The sequence below is a fragment of the Typopeltis vanoorti genome, chromosome 13 (assembly GCF_054136105.1).
Source record: "Typopeltis vanoorti isolate ZY-2024b chromosome 13, IOZ_Tvanoo_1.0, whole genome shotgun sequence".
In the NCBI taxonomy this organism is placed as follows: domain Eukaryota; kingdom Metazoa; phylum Arthropoda; class Arachnida; order Uropygi; family Thelyphonidae; genus Typopeltis; species Typopeltis vanoorti.
In genome coordinates, this window is record NC_143561.1 from 25,063,581 (window position 1) to 25,086,805 (window position 23,225).

Consider the following 23,225-nt stretch of genomic DNA (forward strand, 5'->3'; position numbering starts at 1 on the left):
AGAAGAGAATTCCTCTTTATACCTGTGGATAATGATACAACAGAACCATTGAAGTGCAAAAAAAGTGAAAACAGAGTTGCATAAAATTAGAGCTGACATTTTTATCACCAGGGCAGAAAGCATGACTGCCAGTTGGAAATAATACAAGTTTCTTGTTTTTTTCTAAATTTTGGTCTTTGGTACTGATGAAAGCAAATGATTATATAGCCACTCTCTTATCCTACATGGATGACAGTAGCTGAGTACTAAGTGTTCCTCCATGGTTGAAGATATCACTAAATTGTGACTGAATTGCCTAGAGGACAACATTCACAGTATACTTCAAAGAGTATACTGTGATCAACAGTGTTTGGGGAGTGGCTAAGATTATATGGTGGGCATGTGAACAATTTGTTTGAGATGTGTTGGTTAGCAAATGCATCATAATCTCTACTTGCTAGATCAGTGTACTCCAAGAAAGATGACTTCACTACTAGAAAACTTATATTGAAGAAAATCAATACTTAAAGAAAGGAAATCAAAATCTTAGAATGTTTGGTGGCATTAGGAAAGTGATAAAAAAAAGCAAATGAATTTGGCAGAATAAGACAGGTTTTTTTTTTTGTGCCGAAGAAGATCAAAAAGAGAATTCTAGAAACTCTTTGACATGATATAACAGAACAAATATATACACCAATGTTACCTCTCTGAGATAAAAATAATCACAGGTTGTGCAACTAAAAAAAAAAAAAATGAAATAAGCAGTGCTTGAAGCTGAAATCTGAATTTCTGTGAAAAAGTATGTGTGGTTTTGCAGATGAAAATGAACATAATTTTAGGATGAAACTAAGCACATATATTTCAGACCAATTATGGAGACTACAACTGTGTTAGAATTAATTAATTTAATTTCTCAACATTTCAACCTTCATATTAAGGTCATCATCTGGAGTATACACATACATACAGAGACAATGATTTGATCAACCATTATTCTACTGCATGACCACTAGTGGAGGGGGAAAAACTACATCAAAGCTATATTCTGTTTATAAGATCATCAGAGAAAAATTCAAATAGATAGTTTTATTACAGCAAAAGTGGTGTCCTTATTTAACATGAGAATTGTTATATTAGAGTTAAGATCCTGGATTACTCACAGTCCTATCTTAGACGAAAAGGTTATGCGGATCCATATTCTTGGGATTTTTAGACCATCATTATTGTTCAGATTAGGGTGGTTGATAAAAATTTTACAGGCCTCCTAATTTACGTTCAACCACGTTTTGGTGTGATGTAAACAACAGTTGCCTTTCCAGTCAATTCTATGTAGAGCATTCAGGGCATGATCAGAAAGGCCAGATTTACAATAGTTATTATATTTAATGCGCCATTTTTGTTTATTTTTTCAGTAGGAATTGTGCATCCTATTTCACCTATATAGAGAAAATTACATGTGCAATGAATATGGTAAACTCCAGGCTGGGCCTAGAGATTAGGCCAGTAGAATAACGGTTGATCAAATTATTGTCTCTTTGGCATACTGTTTGAAATGTAATATAGCATGTTTCTGTATGTATGTGTGTGTGTGTGTGTGTGTACTCCAGATGATGACCTTAATATCAAGGTCGAAATGTCGGGAAATTAAAGTAATTAATTCTAACATGGTTGTAGTCTCCATAATTTGTCTGAAATGAATACTGATCACCGTGTAACACTAAAGGAAAGGATAAGGCAGGTATAATTGTGAAGTGATTTTGGAAGACTGGGGAAGGGAAGTGCCCTTTTTCAAGCATGCAATCTATTTCTCTTTTCTTGACTTTGAAGGGACATAAAATAAGCAGCAATGAATTCTTTATTATGCCATATACATAGATAATTTCACTCGACTCATATCATTATCTGCATTACTATGTTATTTTAGCAAAAATAAATATTACACCTTATCTGAAGAAGATTCTCCAGGTTGCCTTCAGCTCTATTGTAGTATTGCCAAAAGAAATACAGAGGATCAGTTGCATCTGGAATACCTTAAAGGAGAAAAATGAAAAAAAAAAAGTTTTCAATTGTGATATTAAATTTGTGAGGAGATTAAAAAAAAAAATCATTCATTATTTAGCCAAAATTTAGGGATATATAAAGCTTTTTCAAATTCGGGGGAAAATTAATTTTAACATAAAATTGCCACGAAATCCTACAAGGGCCAAGGGTAGACTCAGAGTAATCATAATGCTGTTTGTCCATTTTGAAATAAAAAAAAACCACATCTACTTAATAGTGTCATCATAGCCTATGTTTATATAGATGTGCATATCACTAGAATCTATAAACACTTTTAATGATCATAATGTAAATGCAATCAGTGAAAAACTTAACATGGGATATGAGCACCTTACATATAAAACTGCCAAGGAAATTTTGTTTGTCTACTAATACTAAAACTCTTCAGCACTTTATTTTGAAAATTACAATTCTTCTTTTGTTTGTGAATGTTAATGTTAATGTGCGGTGTGCTTTCAACGTTAATGAAAGCACACCGCACAAACAAATATCTGTTACTAGTTCCTTGAATATTCATCTCCAAGTTTTGACAATGTTCAAAATGTAGTGCTATGTCGGTTCCAGAGCCAAATATGAATACAATGGCTAGTCTTAGCCATTGTATTCATCCTGCCAATTCCATATGAAACTGGAATTAGAAAAATGCATGAAACTGGATTTTAGAATTACCTTCAGCAATTCCTAAGCGTAAAAGATTTTGACATTGCAAAAGAACAAATTCTTGAAATAATATTAACTTGCAGTATTTCTTGCCATAAACATATTACATCTATATTATTATTATTATCATCATATCACACCTCCAGGAAGTCCAAAGACTCATCGAGGGAGGGCATCAACTCTACAACTCTTCGTCTCACTACTCCACCAACCTTCATCATCTAACACCAATGCCATCTACCACCACTACTGCTTTCACAGACAATCACAAACAACCATACCCACAGCGGGATTCGAACCCGCAGCCCTTTGGCTGGAGAGCGGATACGCTAACCACTCGGCCAACCAGGCCGAGGATAAACATCTAGAACAAAATAATATTAAAGCAACTGTTGATTTAATATCATTTTTGTTCTAAGAGTTTATCAGAACTTTCCAGACACCCCCCCCCCCACCCTCGTATGTCTTAGAATCCAGAAAACTAAGTTTCTGCATTAATATAGATAGATAAAAATTCTTTGGCACCCATGCTAATATGCAGCTGAAGACAAGAAAAAACAAGAGGTTGTTGCAAAAATGTCATCATCTCTCACTGCCAATATTACCTGTTTTGTCCTTAATGACTAATTTACTTGTATCCATAAACAAACATCTCTCAGGAGCTCACATTGGTGATTATGACATGACAAACCTGAGATACCCGAGCTAGACCTGATCTTACTTCGTAAAATATACACTTGGTATATCTGTAGACTGGTCTTCTACTTTTCTTTCCCTCTCTCTCTTACTTTTAACCCCTCCCCTTTTCAATGCTATTAGAGCAATTCGAGGACAAGTGGGGTGACTCTTTCCTCTTAAACTGTAGTTTCCACTATCTACTAAAAAAAGGCAGGCCTAGTTGTCTTAAGATGACAGTCCCACCACTAGGATACCTATCATCATGCTAGTCACTTGACATAGGGAAACACATATTACTTTCATGTCTCAGCAAAATCCAAACCGGACAGAAAATATGGGAAACAAACCGCAAGCTGGAAAAGGTTAAGAAACTTTGGAAAAGAAAAACTTGGTGAAATATGCAACGTGGAACATTAGAAGCAGCACATAAAGAAGAATTAGATAAAATTTTAAATTTCGAAAATATAGAAATTGCAGTTCTTACAGAAACAAAAAAGAAACTTAAAGGAACAAAAGAAACAGCTAATTACAATATCATATATAGTGGAGTGGACAAACAAATACATGCAGAGCTGGTGTAATGATTTGGATCCATAAATCAATTAAAGCAAAACTAACTCATTATACATACTGGAATGGAAGAATATTAGAAGTGCAATTAAAATTAAATAAAGAAAATTTAACAGTTGTTGGAGTTTATGCCTTTGAAGAAGAAAATTATTACTTTTACAAAGAGCTACAAGGAATATATGAAAAATTAAATAAAACAGACCATATAATTATAGTCACAGATCTTCATGCCAGAATAGAAATGAAAAAAATTAACAATAATATACAAAAATTTGGAGAACCAACAGTAAACAAAAATAGAAAGCAATTCATTGATTATACAATATATAATAATTTAAAAATAATGAATACATTTTACAAACATAAAAATATACATAAATATACATGGTGTGCAAGAGAACAAAAATCAATAATAGACTACTTTATAGCAAATGAAAAAGCAGCAAACCTCTTCCTAGATGTTAAAGTTAGAAAAGGGCTAGAAATCGACACAGATCACTATTTAGTGCAGGCAAAACTAAGGTTTCTACCTAACTGGCTACAAAAAATACAAAAAAAATAAACAAACTAGAGAAACAAAATCTAATTACAAAGTAAGACTACTAAATGATTCAAGTATAAGAAATGCCAACAGAGGATTAAAAACTACTTAGAAAAAATACAAGAAAATGAACACATTAAGAAAGAATGGAATAATATAAAAGAAATTATTGCATCAGCAGCATATGGAAGTCTAGGAACACGCAAAAAATATAAAAATTAAAAAAGCTGGCTTTTAAAAGATGGTTAAGTAACAAAAAAAAAGAAGATGAAATTGAATATAAAAAAAGACAAGCAATAGCCAAAAGAGAAATCAGAAAGAGACACAGAGAAAGCTGGGAAAATTTGTATCATATCTAGAAAATGACATATACAAAATAAGACCCAATGAGTACAACAGAGATGTAGAAAAATTCTTGGATTACTTTACAGATCTTTGGACAGATAATACTAGCATCAAAAATAATTACCAGAAACTTACAAGATACTTTAAATGATATAATAACAATGAAAGAATTAAAGGACAACCTAACTAAAATAAAAAATGCAAATCAGCAGCAGAAGATGGGATAAATTCCAAACTGTATAAATTTGCTGGAAAAAAATTTCATCCAAGATTATTAAAATTTTCAAATAAAATATATAAAAATGGACAAATACCAATAGAATGGAATACAAGTACAGTAATACCTATATTTAAAAAAGAGGATAAAACAAAATCTGCTAACTACAAAGGTATTAGTTTATTGAATACATGCTACAAAATATATAGTAGAATACTTAATGAAAAACTAAAAATATACAGGGAAAAAATATTATTAGAATGTCAAAATGGATTTAAAAAAGGATGCTCTACAATGGATGCAGCCTTTTGCATAGAACTACTTATAGAAAAAAAAGAAGAGAATTTAATTTAGAAACTCATCTTTCGTTTATAGATTACGAAAAAGCATTTGACAAAATAAAAAGATATATACTGTTTGATATATTACAAAGAATAAATATACCTAATATTTTACTACATGCAATATTAATATATACAAAGATAATGAAATAAAAATAAAAATAAATTCAAAGTTATCTGAAAAACAATCTATAAACCAAGGAGTAAGATAGGGATGCCTCTGTCTTCAACACTTTTCAATATTTAGATTAATGAAATATTAATACAGTGGAACGCCTTATCTCCACCTCGATGATGAACTCCTAAACGTATATATAAATATATACAACCCCATATCAATTCACAAAATTTAAAAAATGTTGTGATTAACAAATCCTCTCACACACTTTCTCCTGCAGAACTTAGTGTGCTCTCAAAAGGCCTTAACTTCGTTCATTCTCCGACCTCCATTCCTAAAGAACTCTTTCTTACAAAAGTTGAAAAGGCAGCTGTGCAGTTACCAAAACAAACTGCAAATCTACTTAGGATCGATGCCATCTTTACCATAAACAACAGTCGTCGTCCTACAGATAATCTATCTCCGACAGAAAGGAAAGCAATACACCAACTTCGTAACAACAATGACATTATAATCTTACCTGCTGATAAAGGGAATGCAACTGTAATCTTAGACAAAGCTGACTACCGTTCAAAGATTAACAACTTATTAAGTTCTAATACCTATTCTATTCTAGAAAGTGATCCCACAAGAGAACTTCATAACTGTATAAACAATCTTCTGAAATCAACTTCTGAACTTCCTAGACACACAAGACTATCTCTCTGCTCTCTCCATCCCCTCATTCTTCGGTTGTACAGCCTGCCTAAGATCCATAAGGCTGACACTCCTTTAAGACCTTTTGTGGAAGGTATTGACTCACCTACGTACCAGCTGTCTAAATATCATGCAGCTTCTTTAAAACATTTAGTTGGCAATTCCTCCTCCTCCATCAAAAACTCTGAAGATTTCATCTCAAAAATAAAAAATTTGAATCTTATAGACTCTGACAGAATGGTGAGTTTTGACATCGTGTCTCTGTTTATGAATGTACCTACAGATGAAGTTATGACTCTTCTTAAGGATAAGGTTTCTAAAAAAATGTTTCCTCTTCTAACTCAATTGATCTGCATCAATTCGGCTATTTCTGCTATGAAGATAAAATGTATAAACAAACTAGCAGGTTAGCTATGAGCAGCCCTCTATCCCCAGTCTTAGCTAACATTTTCTAGGAGATTTTGAAGAGAAAGCTATTTCTTTAGCTACTTTAAAACCTAAACTGTGGTTACGTTACATTGATGACGTCTTCCTTATCTGGGAACAGAGTTTAGAGGAACCGCAAAACTTCCTAAACCATTTAAATAATCAACATCGGAACATTAAATTCACATCAGAACTAGAGATTAACGCGTTTTCCCCTTCTTGGATCTAAAGATTAGCAGATTACCTGACTATCTTAAATTTTCAATTTAAGACAGTGATAGATATTAACATGGCTCTTCTCATCACTTCCCTCCTCAGAAACTGGGCATCATCTTCACCCTTGTCCATTGAGCAAGATGTCTCACTTCCACAGAAGAAGACCTTCAAACAGAGCTTAACTTCCTGAAAAACACCTTCTTAAATAATGGATATTCATCTCGTAACATCACTAAACGTTTGAGACCACGCCAACATCCTCAAGAAGAAGATGATTCCAACCCTATTACTCATATACAGTTACCATTTATCAGCTCTCTTACCCCAAAACTATCTAGGATTTTGAAGAAATTCAACATAAAGACAGACTATACTACTCTGCCAAAATTTCGTTCTTTTCTGAGTCGACCAAAACCAAAACACAACCAACTGCATTTTCCAAGTTTTGTGCGATGTGGTCGACCTTATTTTGGCCAGACAGATAAATCTGTTTCACTTCGTCTTGAGGAACATAGACGTGACATCTCCTACAGTAGAACACAAGCGAGCGCCCTTTCCAGTTATGTCCTCTTCTCGGCAAACTCTAACCTTGAAGAACGGCCACACCAAGTTGATTGGGAATGCACTACTAATTTATATATATGCAAGGATGAATTTGAAAGAAGAATTATCGAATCAAAAGAAATAGTTCTGGACCCTTCACACTTGAACAACAATCTAAGCTACAATTTGCCTGATTCCCATAGTGCAGTAATCCAATACTGGCGCTCTAAAATTAGCTGTCGCACACATTCAACTCATGCCAATGGTAGCATGCGGTCACCTATTCAAATATGACTGTTACTATTCTACTTCTTTTTATTAAGCTGGAAAGTCCATGTTTTTTACCTTGTTATTTTTATAAGTCTTATGTTTTTTCTTTCTCACCTGAAGAAGTCGGAGCACCGATGAAACTAGTCGTGATTTATTAAAGGTTTTTGTTATACTTTCTCGGGTTCTAGTCAGTTAAATTAATTTTTATATATATATATATATATATATATATATATATATGTATTCCTGAGCTTCTACTCGGTTGTTATGGTACATTTTAAAAATAGATATTTAATGACTTTAAACCGAGATAAAATACTAAGTTTTAATGAGAATGATGCTTCTAGTTTCAGCCTTTTATAGCCTTCATCAGGAATCCACTAAAGGTAGAACACAATAATAAAAATTGAAGTTACAAAAAACTGAGAATTATAGGCAAACATGCAATACATAATTGACATAAAAAACGTATTTTTCAAGTCGTTCTATCCAGCGCGCCATTGTCTGTTGTGTGCGTGCTTGTAAGTTCTCGAGAACGCCAGTACTGAACAACTGCAGTATGGCTATCAGCGATGTTGTAACTTAAATTGCTGTTCAAATGTTCAGGATTAAGGAGGATTTCACTGAATTCCATGATTTTCCTTTCAAACTCATCACTGCAGCGAAAAATGTTTTCGGATTTATCCCAGCAAACTGAGTGACTTTGTAGATCATCATGAGGATTGTTTGAGAAAAGAACATGACTGGATAGTGCCGATGCATGTGATCTTTTATAGGAGATGTCTCTCTTATGCTCTTCTATACGTACTTCAATGGATTTGTTAGTCTGTCCAAAGTAAGGAATATTACAATCGCACCATAATTTGTATACACCTGGATATTTTAGGTTGTGATGAATAGGCTTCAGATGGTTTATAAGAGAACGGATTTTAGTGTAGTGAAAAATGTCCTGATGTTGTATTTTTTAAGGACTTTAGCCAATTTATTGGAGACTGAACTAATGTATGGGATGGAGATGCTACCTTTAAAATTAGTAGTTTCCGTAGTACACTGCCTCAAAGGATCCAGAAGAAATTTCTTAATCGTTTTTTCAGAATATCCATTTTGTTTAAAGATCAGAGAAAGGCGATTAATTTCTTTTTGGAGCTCATCTGGTTCATTTAAAAGAGAGCGTGCTCTGTGTCCTAAGGTAGAGATAGTTCCAAGCTTTTGTGGTGGAAAGTGATGAGATTGACAGTGCAGATATCTATTAGTATGAGTGGGTTTTCTGTATATAGAGATTTGAAATCTATCAGAGCATCGTGTAAGAATTACATCCAGGAACGGAAGGCAGTTATTTCGTTCTAGTTCGGCAGTGAATTTTATATTAGAATGCTGGTTGTTAAGATGATGAAGAAAATCAATCAGAGATGTGTGCCCGTGACTCCATACAATCCTCATGATGATCTACAAAGTCATTCAGTCTACTGGGATAAATTCAAAAACATTTTTCACTGCAGTGAAGTTTGAAAGGAAAATTGTGGAATCCAGGGAAATCCTCCTTAATCCTGAACATTTGAACAGCAATTTAAGTTACAACATCTCTGATAGCCATACTGCAGTTATTCAATACTGGCGTTCTCGAGAACTTACAAGCATGCACGCAACAGACAATGGCGCGTTGGATAGAACAACTTGAAAAATACAACATTTTTTTATGTCAATTACGTATTGCATTTTTGTCTGTAATTCTCAGTTTTTTTTGTAACTTCAATTTTTATTATTGTGTTCTACCTTTAGTGGATACCTGATGAAGGCTGTAAAAGGCTGAAACTAATCGTATCATTCTCATTAAAACTTAATATTTTATCTCAGTTTAAAGTCATTAAATATCTATTTTTAAAATATATATATATATATATATATATTTTTTTTTTTTAATTTTTATTTATTTTCCCCCCCAGCTCCTGTTTAATGGTAGCCCTTACCTATTTCATTCCAATCTGATTCAATCTCCTAATTCTCTGGGTATGCAAAGTCAGATGCTGTTTCCTTCATACACCTCTACCATTTCCAATACCATGCTAATATCTTTCCCTTACAGTTGCTGATGCCATTGCACTGGTCCATGCCATCTCCCAAGTTTGTTATAATATTACAATGGCTCTGTAATTTTACATATAGCCTTTCTAAAAATCCTCATGCTTAGCCACTTCCAGGGTTAAGATGTATAATCATTCTTCCCAATCAGAGGCAAAGGAGGACTATCCAGGTTATGGACAAATCATTTAATGTTATCATTAGATCCAGTACTCTTAAAACTCTGCATCTCCTCTCACGAACTATTTTAAGCAGTTATCTCTCAGAAGCTACATAAATTCTATTTCCATTTCAAATCATTCTTACCTGTCACATTAAACTTGCCAAAATTATATTCTTGTTCAATTCTTTATCTGCATGTAAGCAAAGTCTGCACATGAAGTATCTTCATAACTAGACTACTTGTATGGGGAAGCTAATGACTTCACATAAATTTTCTTAGTAGTCCATAATACAAAGCATGCTTCTGAAAGGAAATGTGCTTTATATAGCATGTGTAATGCTATACGTTAAGGGAGGACCACAATCCAGATCTATTTCAATCTTTATTGGGGTCTCATCAGTAGAGGCCAAACCCAAAAGAGATATCAAGGTTGATTTAATGCAGAACTCATACATTTCGCATATACAAGTAGTAAAAAGCCACATCACCTTATTATTAAAATACTCTGGATCAGAGATATTTGTATACAAGTGTATATGTATGTATTCCCATATACAAGTAGTAAAAAGTCACATCACCTTATTATTACAATAACTGTGGATTAGAGATATTTGTAGAACGTTTTCCCACTTGTTGCCAAATTAAATTAAACTTGATATCCTATTCATAGCTATGCTGATGATGAAATACTTAATTCCTCTTCTCATTTGACAAACCTCACAGAGCCCAATCCTTAAAACCTCAAGATATTCTGTAATCAATGCCCCTGATCTTCTTGATATTTCTGCAGTGAGGATAAATTTACAAACTTAAATGTTACCAAAATACAGCCCTCTTTAATTTCTTGCAAGAACGATTACATAACTTCTCCTTACTTTTGATAATATCACAGATCTCCAAACATGATCAAATTTCTCTTCTTGCTGACTTACAACTGCAGCTTTTCCTGGCACATCTCAGCCATAGCTTTTTCAGCTTCTATGAAACTTGATGTGATTTTTCTGAAGTGAAAGACGTTACTTCTCTAATACTGTATAAATCATAAATCTGTCCAACCATGGGATACTGCTCTCAGATTTGGGGTGATGCACCCAAAACCTCTCCTAGAACTGCTCAATGCTATACAGAAGACAGCAATCTGATTAACTGATGCTTCTTCTCTCAAAGTTTCACTGCACTTTCACAGATGTTTGATTTCTTCCCTGTTTCTATTCTGTAGGTACTTTCATGGACAATGTTCTGTTGAACTGGAATACCATCATCCCACTTCTTTCTGTAATAACAAGAGTAGACAAAATCCATTTTAACATCTGGTTCCAAACTTAATGAACCAACTTCTCTTCTCCTCTTTCATTGCATCTATCTCTATTCTTTGGAACAGCTTCCCTCAAAGACTATAACTTTCAGCTGTTCGAGAAACAAGTTAAGAGATTCTTTCTTTCTCCTTATCCTCTTATCCACATATAGCAGTGATGTGGATAAACACACACACAAACATATATATATAAATATGTAAAAAAGAAATATCAGGAGAATAAATTTCAAATACTTGTATTATATGGGCATTCAAAGGCATTAATATCCAGTGCTTTTTTTTTGGAAAACAATAGGTGCTGATACACATTATTTTCTTTGCAGGAAAAGTTGAATAAAACAATACCGCATCTGTAGCATGTTGCATGCAATTGTTAGTAAAAGTGGTGGCAAGTTTGTACTGCTGCATACTGTCCCCCCCCCTCAAAAAAGCACTGCTAACTATTCATAATAGTTACTTCATAATAAGTACCTTCATAACACAGTTACAAGAACAATGGGACATGCCTTCTTTGATCAGAAAAGAACGGAGCTTGATTCTCACCATCCTGATGAAAATAATCTTTATATAGGCTTTTTCAAATGACGCTACCTCTGTATGGGATTGGCTAACTCACAGTCAATCTTGTACAGAAGTAGCAAGGATTTTATACTCCCAGAAACTTGAGTTTTCGTGGTTATGCATAGTTTAACATGTTAGAGTCTTCACTTTTTCATTAAAATACATGAGTCAGTTCCAGTAATTCTCATTTATATACAGTACAATTTATTTATTTATTTATTTGTATGGCATGAATAACAAAACATGCAGTACAATACACTGTCACTTTAAAAACATATAAAATTGTCAAAAGTCATTTTAAAAACCAATAAAATTAAATGGGTACATCCATATTGGTCAGATAGTTCATAGCTTCAGGAGTAGTACTTAAAAAGTCCAATTTGTCTCCTGAATATGCTCTGAGATAACACTGAGTCACAATATGGTCCACAGTTTGTCTTTGAGCTCCACAATCACAATGCAGGGATGGTCATTTACCCCATTTAAGAAGCATGTCTGCACATACACCATGACCAGTTCGTATTCTATTAAGCTGAGTCCAGGATTTTCATGGGAGGTGTGAGCAAGCATCAAACTTTCTTGTAATTCTTTGAGAGAAAATTTCATGATGTCATCTGTCTGGCTCTCACACTGTTTTTGCCACTTTTACTTCAGGTCAAAGTTAGATTGTAGTAGTGGATGTCTTGATCTCAATCATTGTACACTTAAGTCTGGGAGATCTAAATGTATTGGTAGGGCTGTGTTCTCCAAGATTTTCTTATATTTCTGTAAGAGAGCCTTAGTCCTGCACAGATTCGGTGGAACAATGTTGCTAAGAGCTGGAAGGCAGTGTGTGAGCGTTGATTTAATTGTGCCAGAAATCAGTCTCATTGTATTATTTAGTTGGCTATCAACAAGTTTAACATGTGTGCTATTTAGCCACACTGGTGAGCAATATTCGGCAACAGAGAAAACTATACCAAGAGCTGTAATCTGCAGATTATCAGCTGTTGCTCGCCATGTCGTGCCTATTAGTTTTTGTATTATGTTGTTACGGGTTCTTACTTTGCAGAAACGTTTGTTAGGTGTTGCTTGTAAGAGAGTATGAGGTCCAGGGTCATGCTTAAGTACTTTGGAAACTTATTGTGTCGTAGTAAACATCCTTCAAAGAAGATATGTAAAGTGACATCTGCCATGTGATTATTAAGTTTTCGGTGTCGGGACATTTCATTTCCTAATATAACTTGAAGTATGCTGAAGTATGGTGGTATAAGAGTCTTACAGTGGCTGCACTGCATAGTTCAGAAAGCCTGGACAGAGGAACGAATTCCCAATGATTGGAGTAGAGCTCTCATAGTACCCATATATAAAAAGGGAAATAAAACTGAATGTGAGAATTACAGAGGTATTTCCCTACTGAGTGTTCCTGGCAAGATCTATGCAAGTATACTTGAGAAACGGTTGAGAAGAATTGTGGAAGAAAAGCTTGGTGAAGAACAAGCTGGATTCAGGCCAAATAGAGGCTGTCAGGATCAGATCTTCACTTTACGACAAATAGTCGAGAAAGCATGGGAATATAACAAAGATCTCTATTTAAGTTTTGTCGATTTGGAAAAGGCATATGACAAGGTGCCAAGAGAGAAGCTATTCAATACGCTGCAGTTATATGGTGTCAATGGGGCATTATATCAAGCAATACTTAGTCTTTATTTGAGTTGTGAGTCAGCAGTTAGAATTGAAGGAAGTACAGGAAGATGGTTTAATGTTAAATCTGGTGTGAGACAAGGATGTACATTATCCCCTCTGTTATTCATTATCTATATGGATCACATTATGAAGGAATGTGGTATTAAACCTGATATCAAAATTGGAGATGTTAATGTCAGCTCTTTGCTTTATGCGGATGATGTTATACTTCTAAATAAATCCGCTACAAGTCTGCAAGATTCTCTGACTAAATTGAATAGCTGTTGTAATAGATATGGTATGAAGGTCAGCAATAAAAAGACAACGACAATGAAAATAGGCAGAATCATTGAAAATGTCAACTGTGTTGTGAATGGAGAACCTGTGGAACAAGTAAAACATTTCAGCTACTTAGGCACAATTTTTACTGAAGATGGTAAACTAAATATAGAAATAGACAACAGAATCAGCAAAGCTGGTATCGTGGGAAGTCAATTGAATAAATTCATATGGAATAAGAAAGAAATTAGTCGGAACACTAAATTAGCTGTATACAAGACTGTGTTCAAACCAATTTTAACTTATGGATCTGAGAGCTGGGTCAGAAGTAAAACACTTGACCAAAGACTAGAGACCGCAGATATGAGAGTCCTGAGAAAGATTAGAGGCGTGAACAGATGGCATCAATGGCAATATCATATTAAAAATGAGGATATTAGGAAAGAACTTGACATTGTCAGCATCCAGGAATGCGTTAGCAGAGCTAATCTCAGATGGTATGGTCACCTAAATAGAATGGGAGAGGAAAGATTAGCAAAACAAGTGTTCTTTGCCAGGTTGTCAGGAAAATGACCCAGAGGAAGACCAAGATATAGGTGGATTGATACGGTACAAGGTGCCTTAGACGAGAGAAATATAAGATCTGATAATGTTGGAGTCTTGACAAGTAACAGACTGATTTGGAGGAAAATTGTAGATAGGAAGTTAGTAATGATGTAATTTTTTCATGTAGTACTGTCATATCCTGTACACCCCTTGAGGGTACATGGCAGGAATTTGATGATGATGATGATGATGATATAACTTGAAAGAAATGTTCAGTGAGCATGGAGGAAATTAAGTGTGCAGTCCGTTTAGATGGGACAAATGCTAAGAAATTTGTATACAAGACCTTCATGCTATACTGCATCATAGGCTGCTGTTATGTCCAAGAAGATAGCTGATGTTTTTTCTTGCTTCTGAAATCCAGCTTCTATGTATGATGTTAAAGTGAGCACTTGATCACAGCAACCACGCTTTTCTCTAAAACCAGCTTGTTCAATCGGGACAAGCTGCATAATTGGTATGGACAATCTGTTGTACAGAAGGCGTTCTAACATTTTATAGGTGCAATTCAATAAAGTAATCGGTCTGTAACTTTTTGCCTCCTGGGGTGGTTTTCCAGGTTTAAGAATAGCAACTATTTTTGACTTCTTAAACTGGTTAGGTAGTCGGCCAGTCAATAATATATCAGAAAAGAATTCACAGAGGCATTTTATAGTATTTGGCCCGCTATTAATCAGAAATTCAGGATGAACACCATCGAAGCCTGGGGCCTTGCCTGCTTTGATATCTTTTATGACGGCTTTTACTTCATCTATAGTGAAGATTGAGGAATATTGTGAGAAAGCAGGGGCAATTGTTTTTAAAGCTCTAAGTTCTTTCTTAACTTTCATGGTATGTTCACGGTCCCTTGGTGCCCTTGACATATTTGATTTGATTAGCAATTTTCTCAGGGGAGATAATTGTGCTTTTTCTTTTAGGTAGATTAGTTGTGGATAGGTGTTGGAGAAGATTCCAAGCTTTTCTACTTGATCATTTGAAGTCAAGGTTTTCAACCATATCAATCCATTTTGTTTTTCGAGATGAGTTCAGGCTATGTAGTAATTCATCTGCTATTTCAGGATCTTCACTTTTCAGGAACTCTCTGCAGAGTGTTCACTCCCTTCATTCCATCCGGAGACATAATCTTTTCTGTAACCTCTAGGGATATATTTTTTCACAGTTGATATGATTGCTGCTACAAATCTCTTATACTCAGCAACACTAGCAGGTATCCAACGAACACATTTATCCAATTCATTCACAAAATTTCTCCAATTTGCTTTTTTAAAATTCCAACGCAGTTGTGGAAAGGATCTTGCTATAGGTAGTGTCATACCAATTTCCAGTAACAACAGTTGATGTTGACTGTGTAGGAAGTTAGAAAGTACATATCGTCTTGCTGGTAATGGTTGCCCTTCTGTGTTTATTGAAACAAAACATAAGTCTGGATTAGACTCTGTTTGCCATGCTAATGATCTAAAGGTGTCTCTATCCTTGGCATCAAATACAAGGTGTATATTATTTAGTTCTGCCCATTGAACGAGAGTAGTACTGCAGTCGTTATCATGGTACTTCCATTCTTCATGATGGCTATTAAAATCACCAATCCATACTGTTGGATGTTGATAAGTAGGTATCACATCTATAGACAATGATGTTAAATGAGGTTTATAGACATTGACTATTGTTATGTTGTGAATTTTCACACTCACAAAATGGGTATCGTTATCACATCTCGTTTTCAGGACAGAAGCATTTTCTATATCATCCTTCATATATGTTGCAATGCCATAATTCTGGTGTTAGATCCTGAATGGACGAATTTTAAGAAATTATTCATTCAGAATCTAACATGAGAATTCTAGCTAACCTAGATAATACCTGCTCACCAGCAGAAAGTTCTGATTTGTTGTATAGGAAATTGTGTAATAGTATATAAATTTTATCAGAAATATTTGTAGTCGAAAACTAAACTGGAGAATTATCAGATATTATGATTTTTGTAAAAAGGAAATAGTAGTTAAAATTTGTCCTATTAAACTGTCTGAAACTTCGTAAATCGCCAGACAGTAAAGAGCATCAGTGCAAAGGTCGCGTCTGAAACGCACGTGTCGGCCGTAACGCTGCAGGGTACTGCATACACGGAAGATGACACAAGCGCGCTTCCCTAGAAGACAGCACCTAACGGCAGTAAGGAAATTGAGGATCATCTTGGGAGCATAAAATTTAAGGGTCATGCGAAAAAGAAGAGAGAGAGAATATAAGGCAATATGCGCCATATTGCGGGGCTTTTTGTTCCTGACTTCACCTCAAGGATTCCTGACCAGTGGACGGAGAAAGGACGAGCCAGGGTCCTATGATGTCGGACAGTCTTTCTGAGTATGCTGAACAAGATTCCACGATGAGCTGCTCACAAATCATCGGCCTATGGAAAAAATGTGCCAGTCGCTGGATGTCCCATTCAAAAAGGAGCAGAGATAACCCTCAGTCGAGGCAGTAAGAAGTTCGAGTCTGAAAAAATGTAGAAGGGACGACGTAGCCATAAGCCAGGCGCCGAGACAACCGATCGAAGGATAACCGAACAACACATGGCCATTAACAGACCTTCGGAAAGAACTGGGTAATGTAAAGACCTTTACTATGTGTTTTGAAAGAGATAGAAATTAATGTTAGGTTAAGTTATGTGGACAATCCATAGCGGACTCTGATAAGAATTCGTAATTTGAAATCGCATAATTCTGTTGAACAAAGAAATGTTAGGAATGAATCTATATAGTTGCGTGTGACTGAAATTATATGTGTATTTATATTTAGTGGATGACCTTTACCAGATAGTAACAAGTTGTATAAAATGTCTTTAAGAGTAGCATGCATAAGAGAATTGATTTAGAGTAATATCGTCATTTAGTTCTACTGTTTGGTGTGATTAGCATTGTGATCTGAGTGCATTTTGATTAATTTAGAATTGTGTAACTAGCTTAGCGTGAAATATTAACCTAGTAAGAGATTTGGAAGTTTTAGTATTTTAATCCAATTTTAGTTGTAATTGTCATTAGTTCCAATAAACATGATTTGTTGAATATACCCGACTCATGCCTGAATTCGAGATTTCAAATTACCACTTATAAAAATTAGAACTGCCATAGCAGGAGAGATTTTGATGAATGTGCTTAAGTAATCGTCATTGGCCACGATTGCAATTAGTACCGATATCTATTTAGAGTGTGTTAGAGTGAATGCCAACCAATCTAGGAATATTCCCTGAACCTGAATAAACTCATGTTATAGGATACTGGCTGGCGCAGCAAAAAAATATAAATTTGCCAGTGTCCGAAAAGGAATCATTCCTAGGTAGAGTCGAGTTAGGCACACATAAAGAAGTATATAAAAGAGGAGATTGTATGACTAAAAATATATACGTAATTTAATAGGTATAAAAGAAATAAAGACATATCAATATAAAATATAACAAAAGAAAAATAAAAAAATATAACACCGACGGTATGTAGCACCAATCAGAGTGTAACCAGTTATTTTTCCTCTTCTATTAAGGTCGTCTTCATTTTCGGCATGTGTTTCTTGAAGAAGCATAACGTCAGTGTTATGTTCTTGTAGTATTTTGCAGAGATAGTCACATTTTGCTCTGTTAATTCCCTCGATATTCAGTTGACACATCTTAAGGCTAAATCCCAGTTTTTTGTCAGCATCATCAATAAAATTCATCAGTGGCTGCCAAATCGCTCTAGCTCAATGAGCGTTACACAGGGTGCACGAGGAGGCGAGCTAGATTACAGCTAGATTAAATAGTACAATATCTGAGTTTGACAAATGGTATAATATTGAGAAGTTTTTTATTCTTACTTTTATCACCAAATAAGCATTTCCTAATTTCCTTCTGACGTGCATCTACAAGCCTTTTTATTCTCTCTAACCTTCGAGCAGCTTCTTCCTCACGCTGTCCTTCTTGTTCAGTTTCTAACATAACTTTCAAAGCTCTTTCTTCAGCTTCATAATCACATAACTGCCGTTGGATTAGTTCCTTAAGCGAGAAGACTGCCTTTTCAAATGCTTCATCCATTTCAAGAGAGACATGAAGACCTAAATAAATCCAATTTTAGTTATTTCTTATACATATTACTTTAAAATACTAACAAAATTCATTAACTTGTTAAGATAAATCTTGAATATGAAATTTCTAAATATAAAATCTGATAATAGTTTAAACAGTTTAAAATTTCTGAACATAAAGGTTCATATAGTTCTTGTTTTTAAAGACTATTTTGTATATCAAAATTTCCTTTATACAGAGCTTCTCCAACACAACCCACCCTAAAGGCTAATAAATTGTACTAAAAGTTTAAAATTTTGCTTACTAAATTTAATTCTTTGAAAGGAATACTGATATGAAGACATACGTGAACATCCTTGAGAAGGAAGTATTTTGTAGAATGTTCTTAATTACTTTGAAAGGATTTTTTGGTACAGAATTTAAAATAAGGCCAAAATTAATGGAATAATGAAAAGATAATACTACTCACAGTGAAAAGCCATAAAAAAATGAGAAGAATTAAAAGAAATTAGAAACACAGAATAACATGAATATGAACAAATAAATGTTTAATTTCAAAATAAGCATTAATATTATAATGCAAAAAAAATGATGATATGAAATGATAATATATACCATGTCAGTTTATATGATGATATTCAAAGTTAAAAAATAAATTGCTGACATTATGGGTTATCTTATGCTCTGGGTATAAAATCTTGCATTTGGTAATAAAAAACATTGGCAAGTCTGTATAGCTCTTGAAGCATGGATTGTGTAGCAGTGTTATGTTAGAGATTTGTACTATGTTTTAATAATATATTTAATATACATTTGCATTTAATAAACATATTCAGTAGGGCAAGCATGTAGTTTTTTTCATTTAAATCCTAATGAAACTGGTGCTCACATAAAATTACAATATATGAAACTGAAGAATGGTATAATTGTAACAAACAATGAATGATATAATCATGTAATCACAAGAAAGATATTTATTTAACCAAATATTTCGGTCTGGAAATAGCAGACCATCGTCAGTGGTATTACAAGAACAGTTTAAAAAATACAAGCTAGAATACTAACAATAGATCGTTAAAATTAGAACACAGCGCGTGATGTTATATCACTAAGTATGAAACGGAATATTTTGAAGTAGAAACATGATTGAATTTGCTATTAAAAAAATTAATTAACGAGTAATCTTGATTAGACTTTCCCAGATTTTTGATATAGATATACAGTCATTACGATTCAGGTTGGGACGATGGAGCAAGGCTTCCACACTTTCCTTGAACAAACATTCGAACCTATAACGGGATCTATGTAAGAGGCAAGTCCTGGACCAAAGGATGCTGTGGTCAGTTTCAATCCCGTGTTGAGCCAATCCAGACTTTTCAGGTTTGCTGTGAAGAATGGATGATTGATGTTCTTGGATTCTTTTTTCAAGAGAACGTCCAGTTTGTCCAAAATAAGAGAGATCACAGTTGCACGGAATTTGATAAACTCCAGGAAGAGATAAAGTTGAGCGTTTGTCTTTAGGAGAAGGAAAATGAGAAGAATTTGTTAATAGGTGAATACGTAGTTGTTAAATCATATTTCTTTAAAATTCTTGCGATAGGTTCTGAAATACCGGAGATATAAGGAATAGGCACTCGACGTATTGAAACTTTGTTGTTTTGTGGAGGATTATAAGAATTGAGAAGACGTTGAGTACTTTTTTCAGAAAAGCCATCGAGTTTCATGTGTTGTTGGATAGTAGAAAATTCTTTCTGTAGATAATCAAAAGTAAAACAATTAGTTTTGGCTCTTCTGATCTGATGAGGCATTTTATAATTCCTGTTTTTTGACATGGATGATGGGCTAATTCTTTAAGAATATAACGACCTGTGAATGTTGGTTTCCTGTATACTGTAGTTGTAAGAATATTTGAAGGTGATCAGATGAGGAGAATGTCTAAAAAAGATAACTGGTTGTTTTCGTCTAATTCCATAGTAAACTTTATGCGATGATGCAAGGAATTAATACTGTTTAAAAAGGAAGGTAAAGCATTTTTGCTGTGAGGCCAAATAGTAAATATGTCATCTATATATCTTACCCAAAAAGATGGTTGAGGGAAAATAGATGCAAAGAGGACTCAACGCTTTCCTTGAAAGCGTGGAGGCCTTGCTCCATCACCCCAACCTGAATCATAATGACTGTATATCTATATCAAAAATCTGGGAAAGTCTAATCAAGATTACTCATTAATTAATTTTTTTTTTTAATAGCAAATTCAATCATGTTTCTACTTCAAAATATTCCGTTTCATACTTAGTGATATAACATCACGCGGCGTGTTCTAATTTTAATGATCTATTGTTAGTATTCTAGCTTGTATTTTTTAAACTGTTCTTGTAATACCACTGACGATGGTCTGCTATTTCCAGACCGAAATATTTGGTTAAATAAATATCTTTCTTGTGATTACGTGATTATATCATTCAGTCTTATGTCGCAAGTATCCTTGAAACAACAAATGTAACAAACAATTTTACCAATCATCTCATACATTCAGACCATAAATGATAAAGAGAATACCTGAGGTGAATCCTATGCCTATTTTATAATATTCAAGTAAAATAATTGCATAAGAAACTGTCAGCATAAAATTTGTGGTGGGTCTTATAGTGAGCACAGCACAAAATAAACATTTTGAAAAGAGATTTTGGGGATCATCTTATATGCCATGCTACTGTGTATGCCAGCATATATGGTGATTAAAAGAAAGGATAATAAAAAAAATAACCACCATTATTTTATATAAAGTAGTTACAAAATAATTACCTTCAAAACTTAAAAAAAAGTTCTGAAAGTATCAAGGATAATGCTTTAATGATAAAGAGTTGATGTGATGCTTTAATCAAAAGTTGGTCTAGGTGACTGAGTGAATAGTGTATTTGCTCTCCAACCAATGGGCTGCAGTTTTGAATCCATGGTAGAATTCAAACTGTTTCAGACAATATTAAACCTGATATCAAAATCTGAACTATTCAACTCAGTTTCTCAATTAATGTAGATGATGTTATACTCTTGAATAAATCAAGTATAAGTCTTCATGATTCTTAACTAGTTGACATGATAGTTAACTCTGTTGACGAGGTGGCCAAGTGGTTAAGGCGATGGACTGCTAATCCACTGGACTCTACCCATGTGGGTTCGAATCCCATCCTTGTCGAAAATACTCTTTGGAGATAGTATGCATAAGCAAATAGAAGAAATGAGTGGAAGGAGGGTAATTATTATGGGAGATTTCAATTATAGTAACATTGATTGGGAGGAGGAGAGGACACGTGGGAGGAAAGAATTGGATTTTATGCCGTTATTAAGGGATAACTATCTGCGACAGCATGTAATGGAAAATACTAGGGGGTCAGAGAGTGCTTGACCTGGTAACTGCATCTGAGAATTTGGCTGTAACGAATATGACCATGCTGTCACCAATTGGTGAGAGTGATCATGGGGTCTTGACTTGGGAGGTGGCTAAAGGTGTGGAATTTACAATTAAGACAGGGTACATGTGGAATGGTAAGTATGATGACAAGCTTAGGAGATTGATTGGTACAGTGCCATGGCATGTACAACTGCAAGGGTTAGAAGTTGACAGTGCATGGGAGGCAGTTAAAACGTGTTTGCATGAAGCAATGGCTGACTGTATACCTAGAGTCAGAATAATAAATCAAGTAGGAGTTAAATGGATGAATAACACCATTAAGTTTGAGCTGCAAAAAAAGAAACTATGGAGGGAATTTAAGGAGAAAGGTGACCGGCAGGCACATGAACAGTATTAAGTCCAGGCCAGAAGGGTAACGAGTGTAGTAAGAAAAGCAAAAAAGGATTACGAAAGAACATTGGCCATGCAGGCTAAAGAGAATCCTAAACAGTTTTTCGATATGTTGCAAGTAAAAAAAAATGTATATGGCAGAATGATTTTAAAGAATGCCGATAGTAGGGAGGTAACCAAATCAGTTGATATAGTGGAATTACTGAGCGAGCACTTTGCAAGGGTATATCATCCAGGTGGTGACATTGCAGAAATGAATGAACCAATAGATTATATGGGAATTGTGGTGAATGAGGTGGAGGTGAGTAGTCTATTGCAAAACCTCAATGTCAATACATCTGTGGGATTGGATGGTATACCAGCTCGTGTCGTACGTGAACGGCTAAAGAATTGTCGGTACCCTTGATCTGAGTCTCGGGTCTGGGTTAGTCCCGAGGGGGTGGAAAGAGGGGAAAATAGTTCCACTACATAAAGGAGGTTCCAAGACTACTGTTGTAAATTATAAACCGATTAGCATATCAGGAATCGTTGTCAAAGTCTTGGAGAAACTAGTCAAGAGAAGAATACAGGATTGGATAGATGAAAATGGGATACTGTATGGGGGGGCAACATGGTTTTGTGAAAGGTAGATCATGCCTCAGTAACTTGCTCACGTTTTATAACACAGTGACGGCTGAACTGGATAAGGGTAATGGGTTTACAGTGATTCTACTGGACCTTGCCAAGGCCTTTGACAGGATACCACATGGAACGCTAATCAGTAAACTGGAGCAGATGGGGATGGATATAGGGTTGGTGAGATGGATAGGAGGGCAGTTGATGGAGAGATAGCAGAGAGTGGTTTATTAAGGAGTGGAGTCCAAAAGATGGCTTGTGACTAGTGGTGTGCCATAGGGTTCTGTTCTTGGACCACTACTTTTCAATTTGTTCATTAACGATATAGAAAAGGATCTGAGAGGAAGTGTTCACTTGTTTGCTGATGATGCAAAGTTGGGTAGAGCAATTGTGAGTGCACAGCATGTCAAAATTTTGCAGGATGATTTGGA

At 34.7% G+C, this 23,225-nt stretch overlaps 1 protein-coding gene and 1 non-coding gene across 3 annotated transcripts in view; one reads left to right on the forward strand and one right to left on the reverse strand.

Annotated features, from left to right (window-relative positions):
- Positions 1 to 23,225, reverse strand: part of LOC150099996 (uncharacterized) — a 135,586-nt gene that overhangs the window by 17,499 nt on the left and 94,862 nt on the right. For both annotated transcript variants that reach the window (XM_090402471.1, XM_090402472.1), the window contains exons 7-8: positions 18,170 to 18,406; positions 1,922 to 2,009 (exon numbers count right to left, since the gene is read on the reverse strand). In XM_090402471.1, the coding sequence (XP_090258597.1) occupies positions 1,922 to 2,009; positions 18,170 to 18,406 (325 nt within the window). The remainder of the gene's footprint in view (positions 1 to 1,921; positions 2,010 to 18,169; positions 18,407 to 23,225) is intronic.
- TRNAS-GCU (transfer RNA serine (anticodon GCU)) lies at positions 21,492 to 21,573 on the forward strand. The gene has a single exon. It is a non-coding gene; the product is annotated as a tRNA-Ser (tRNA).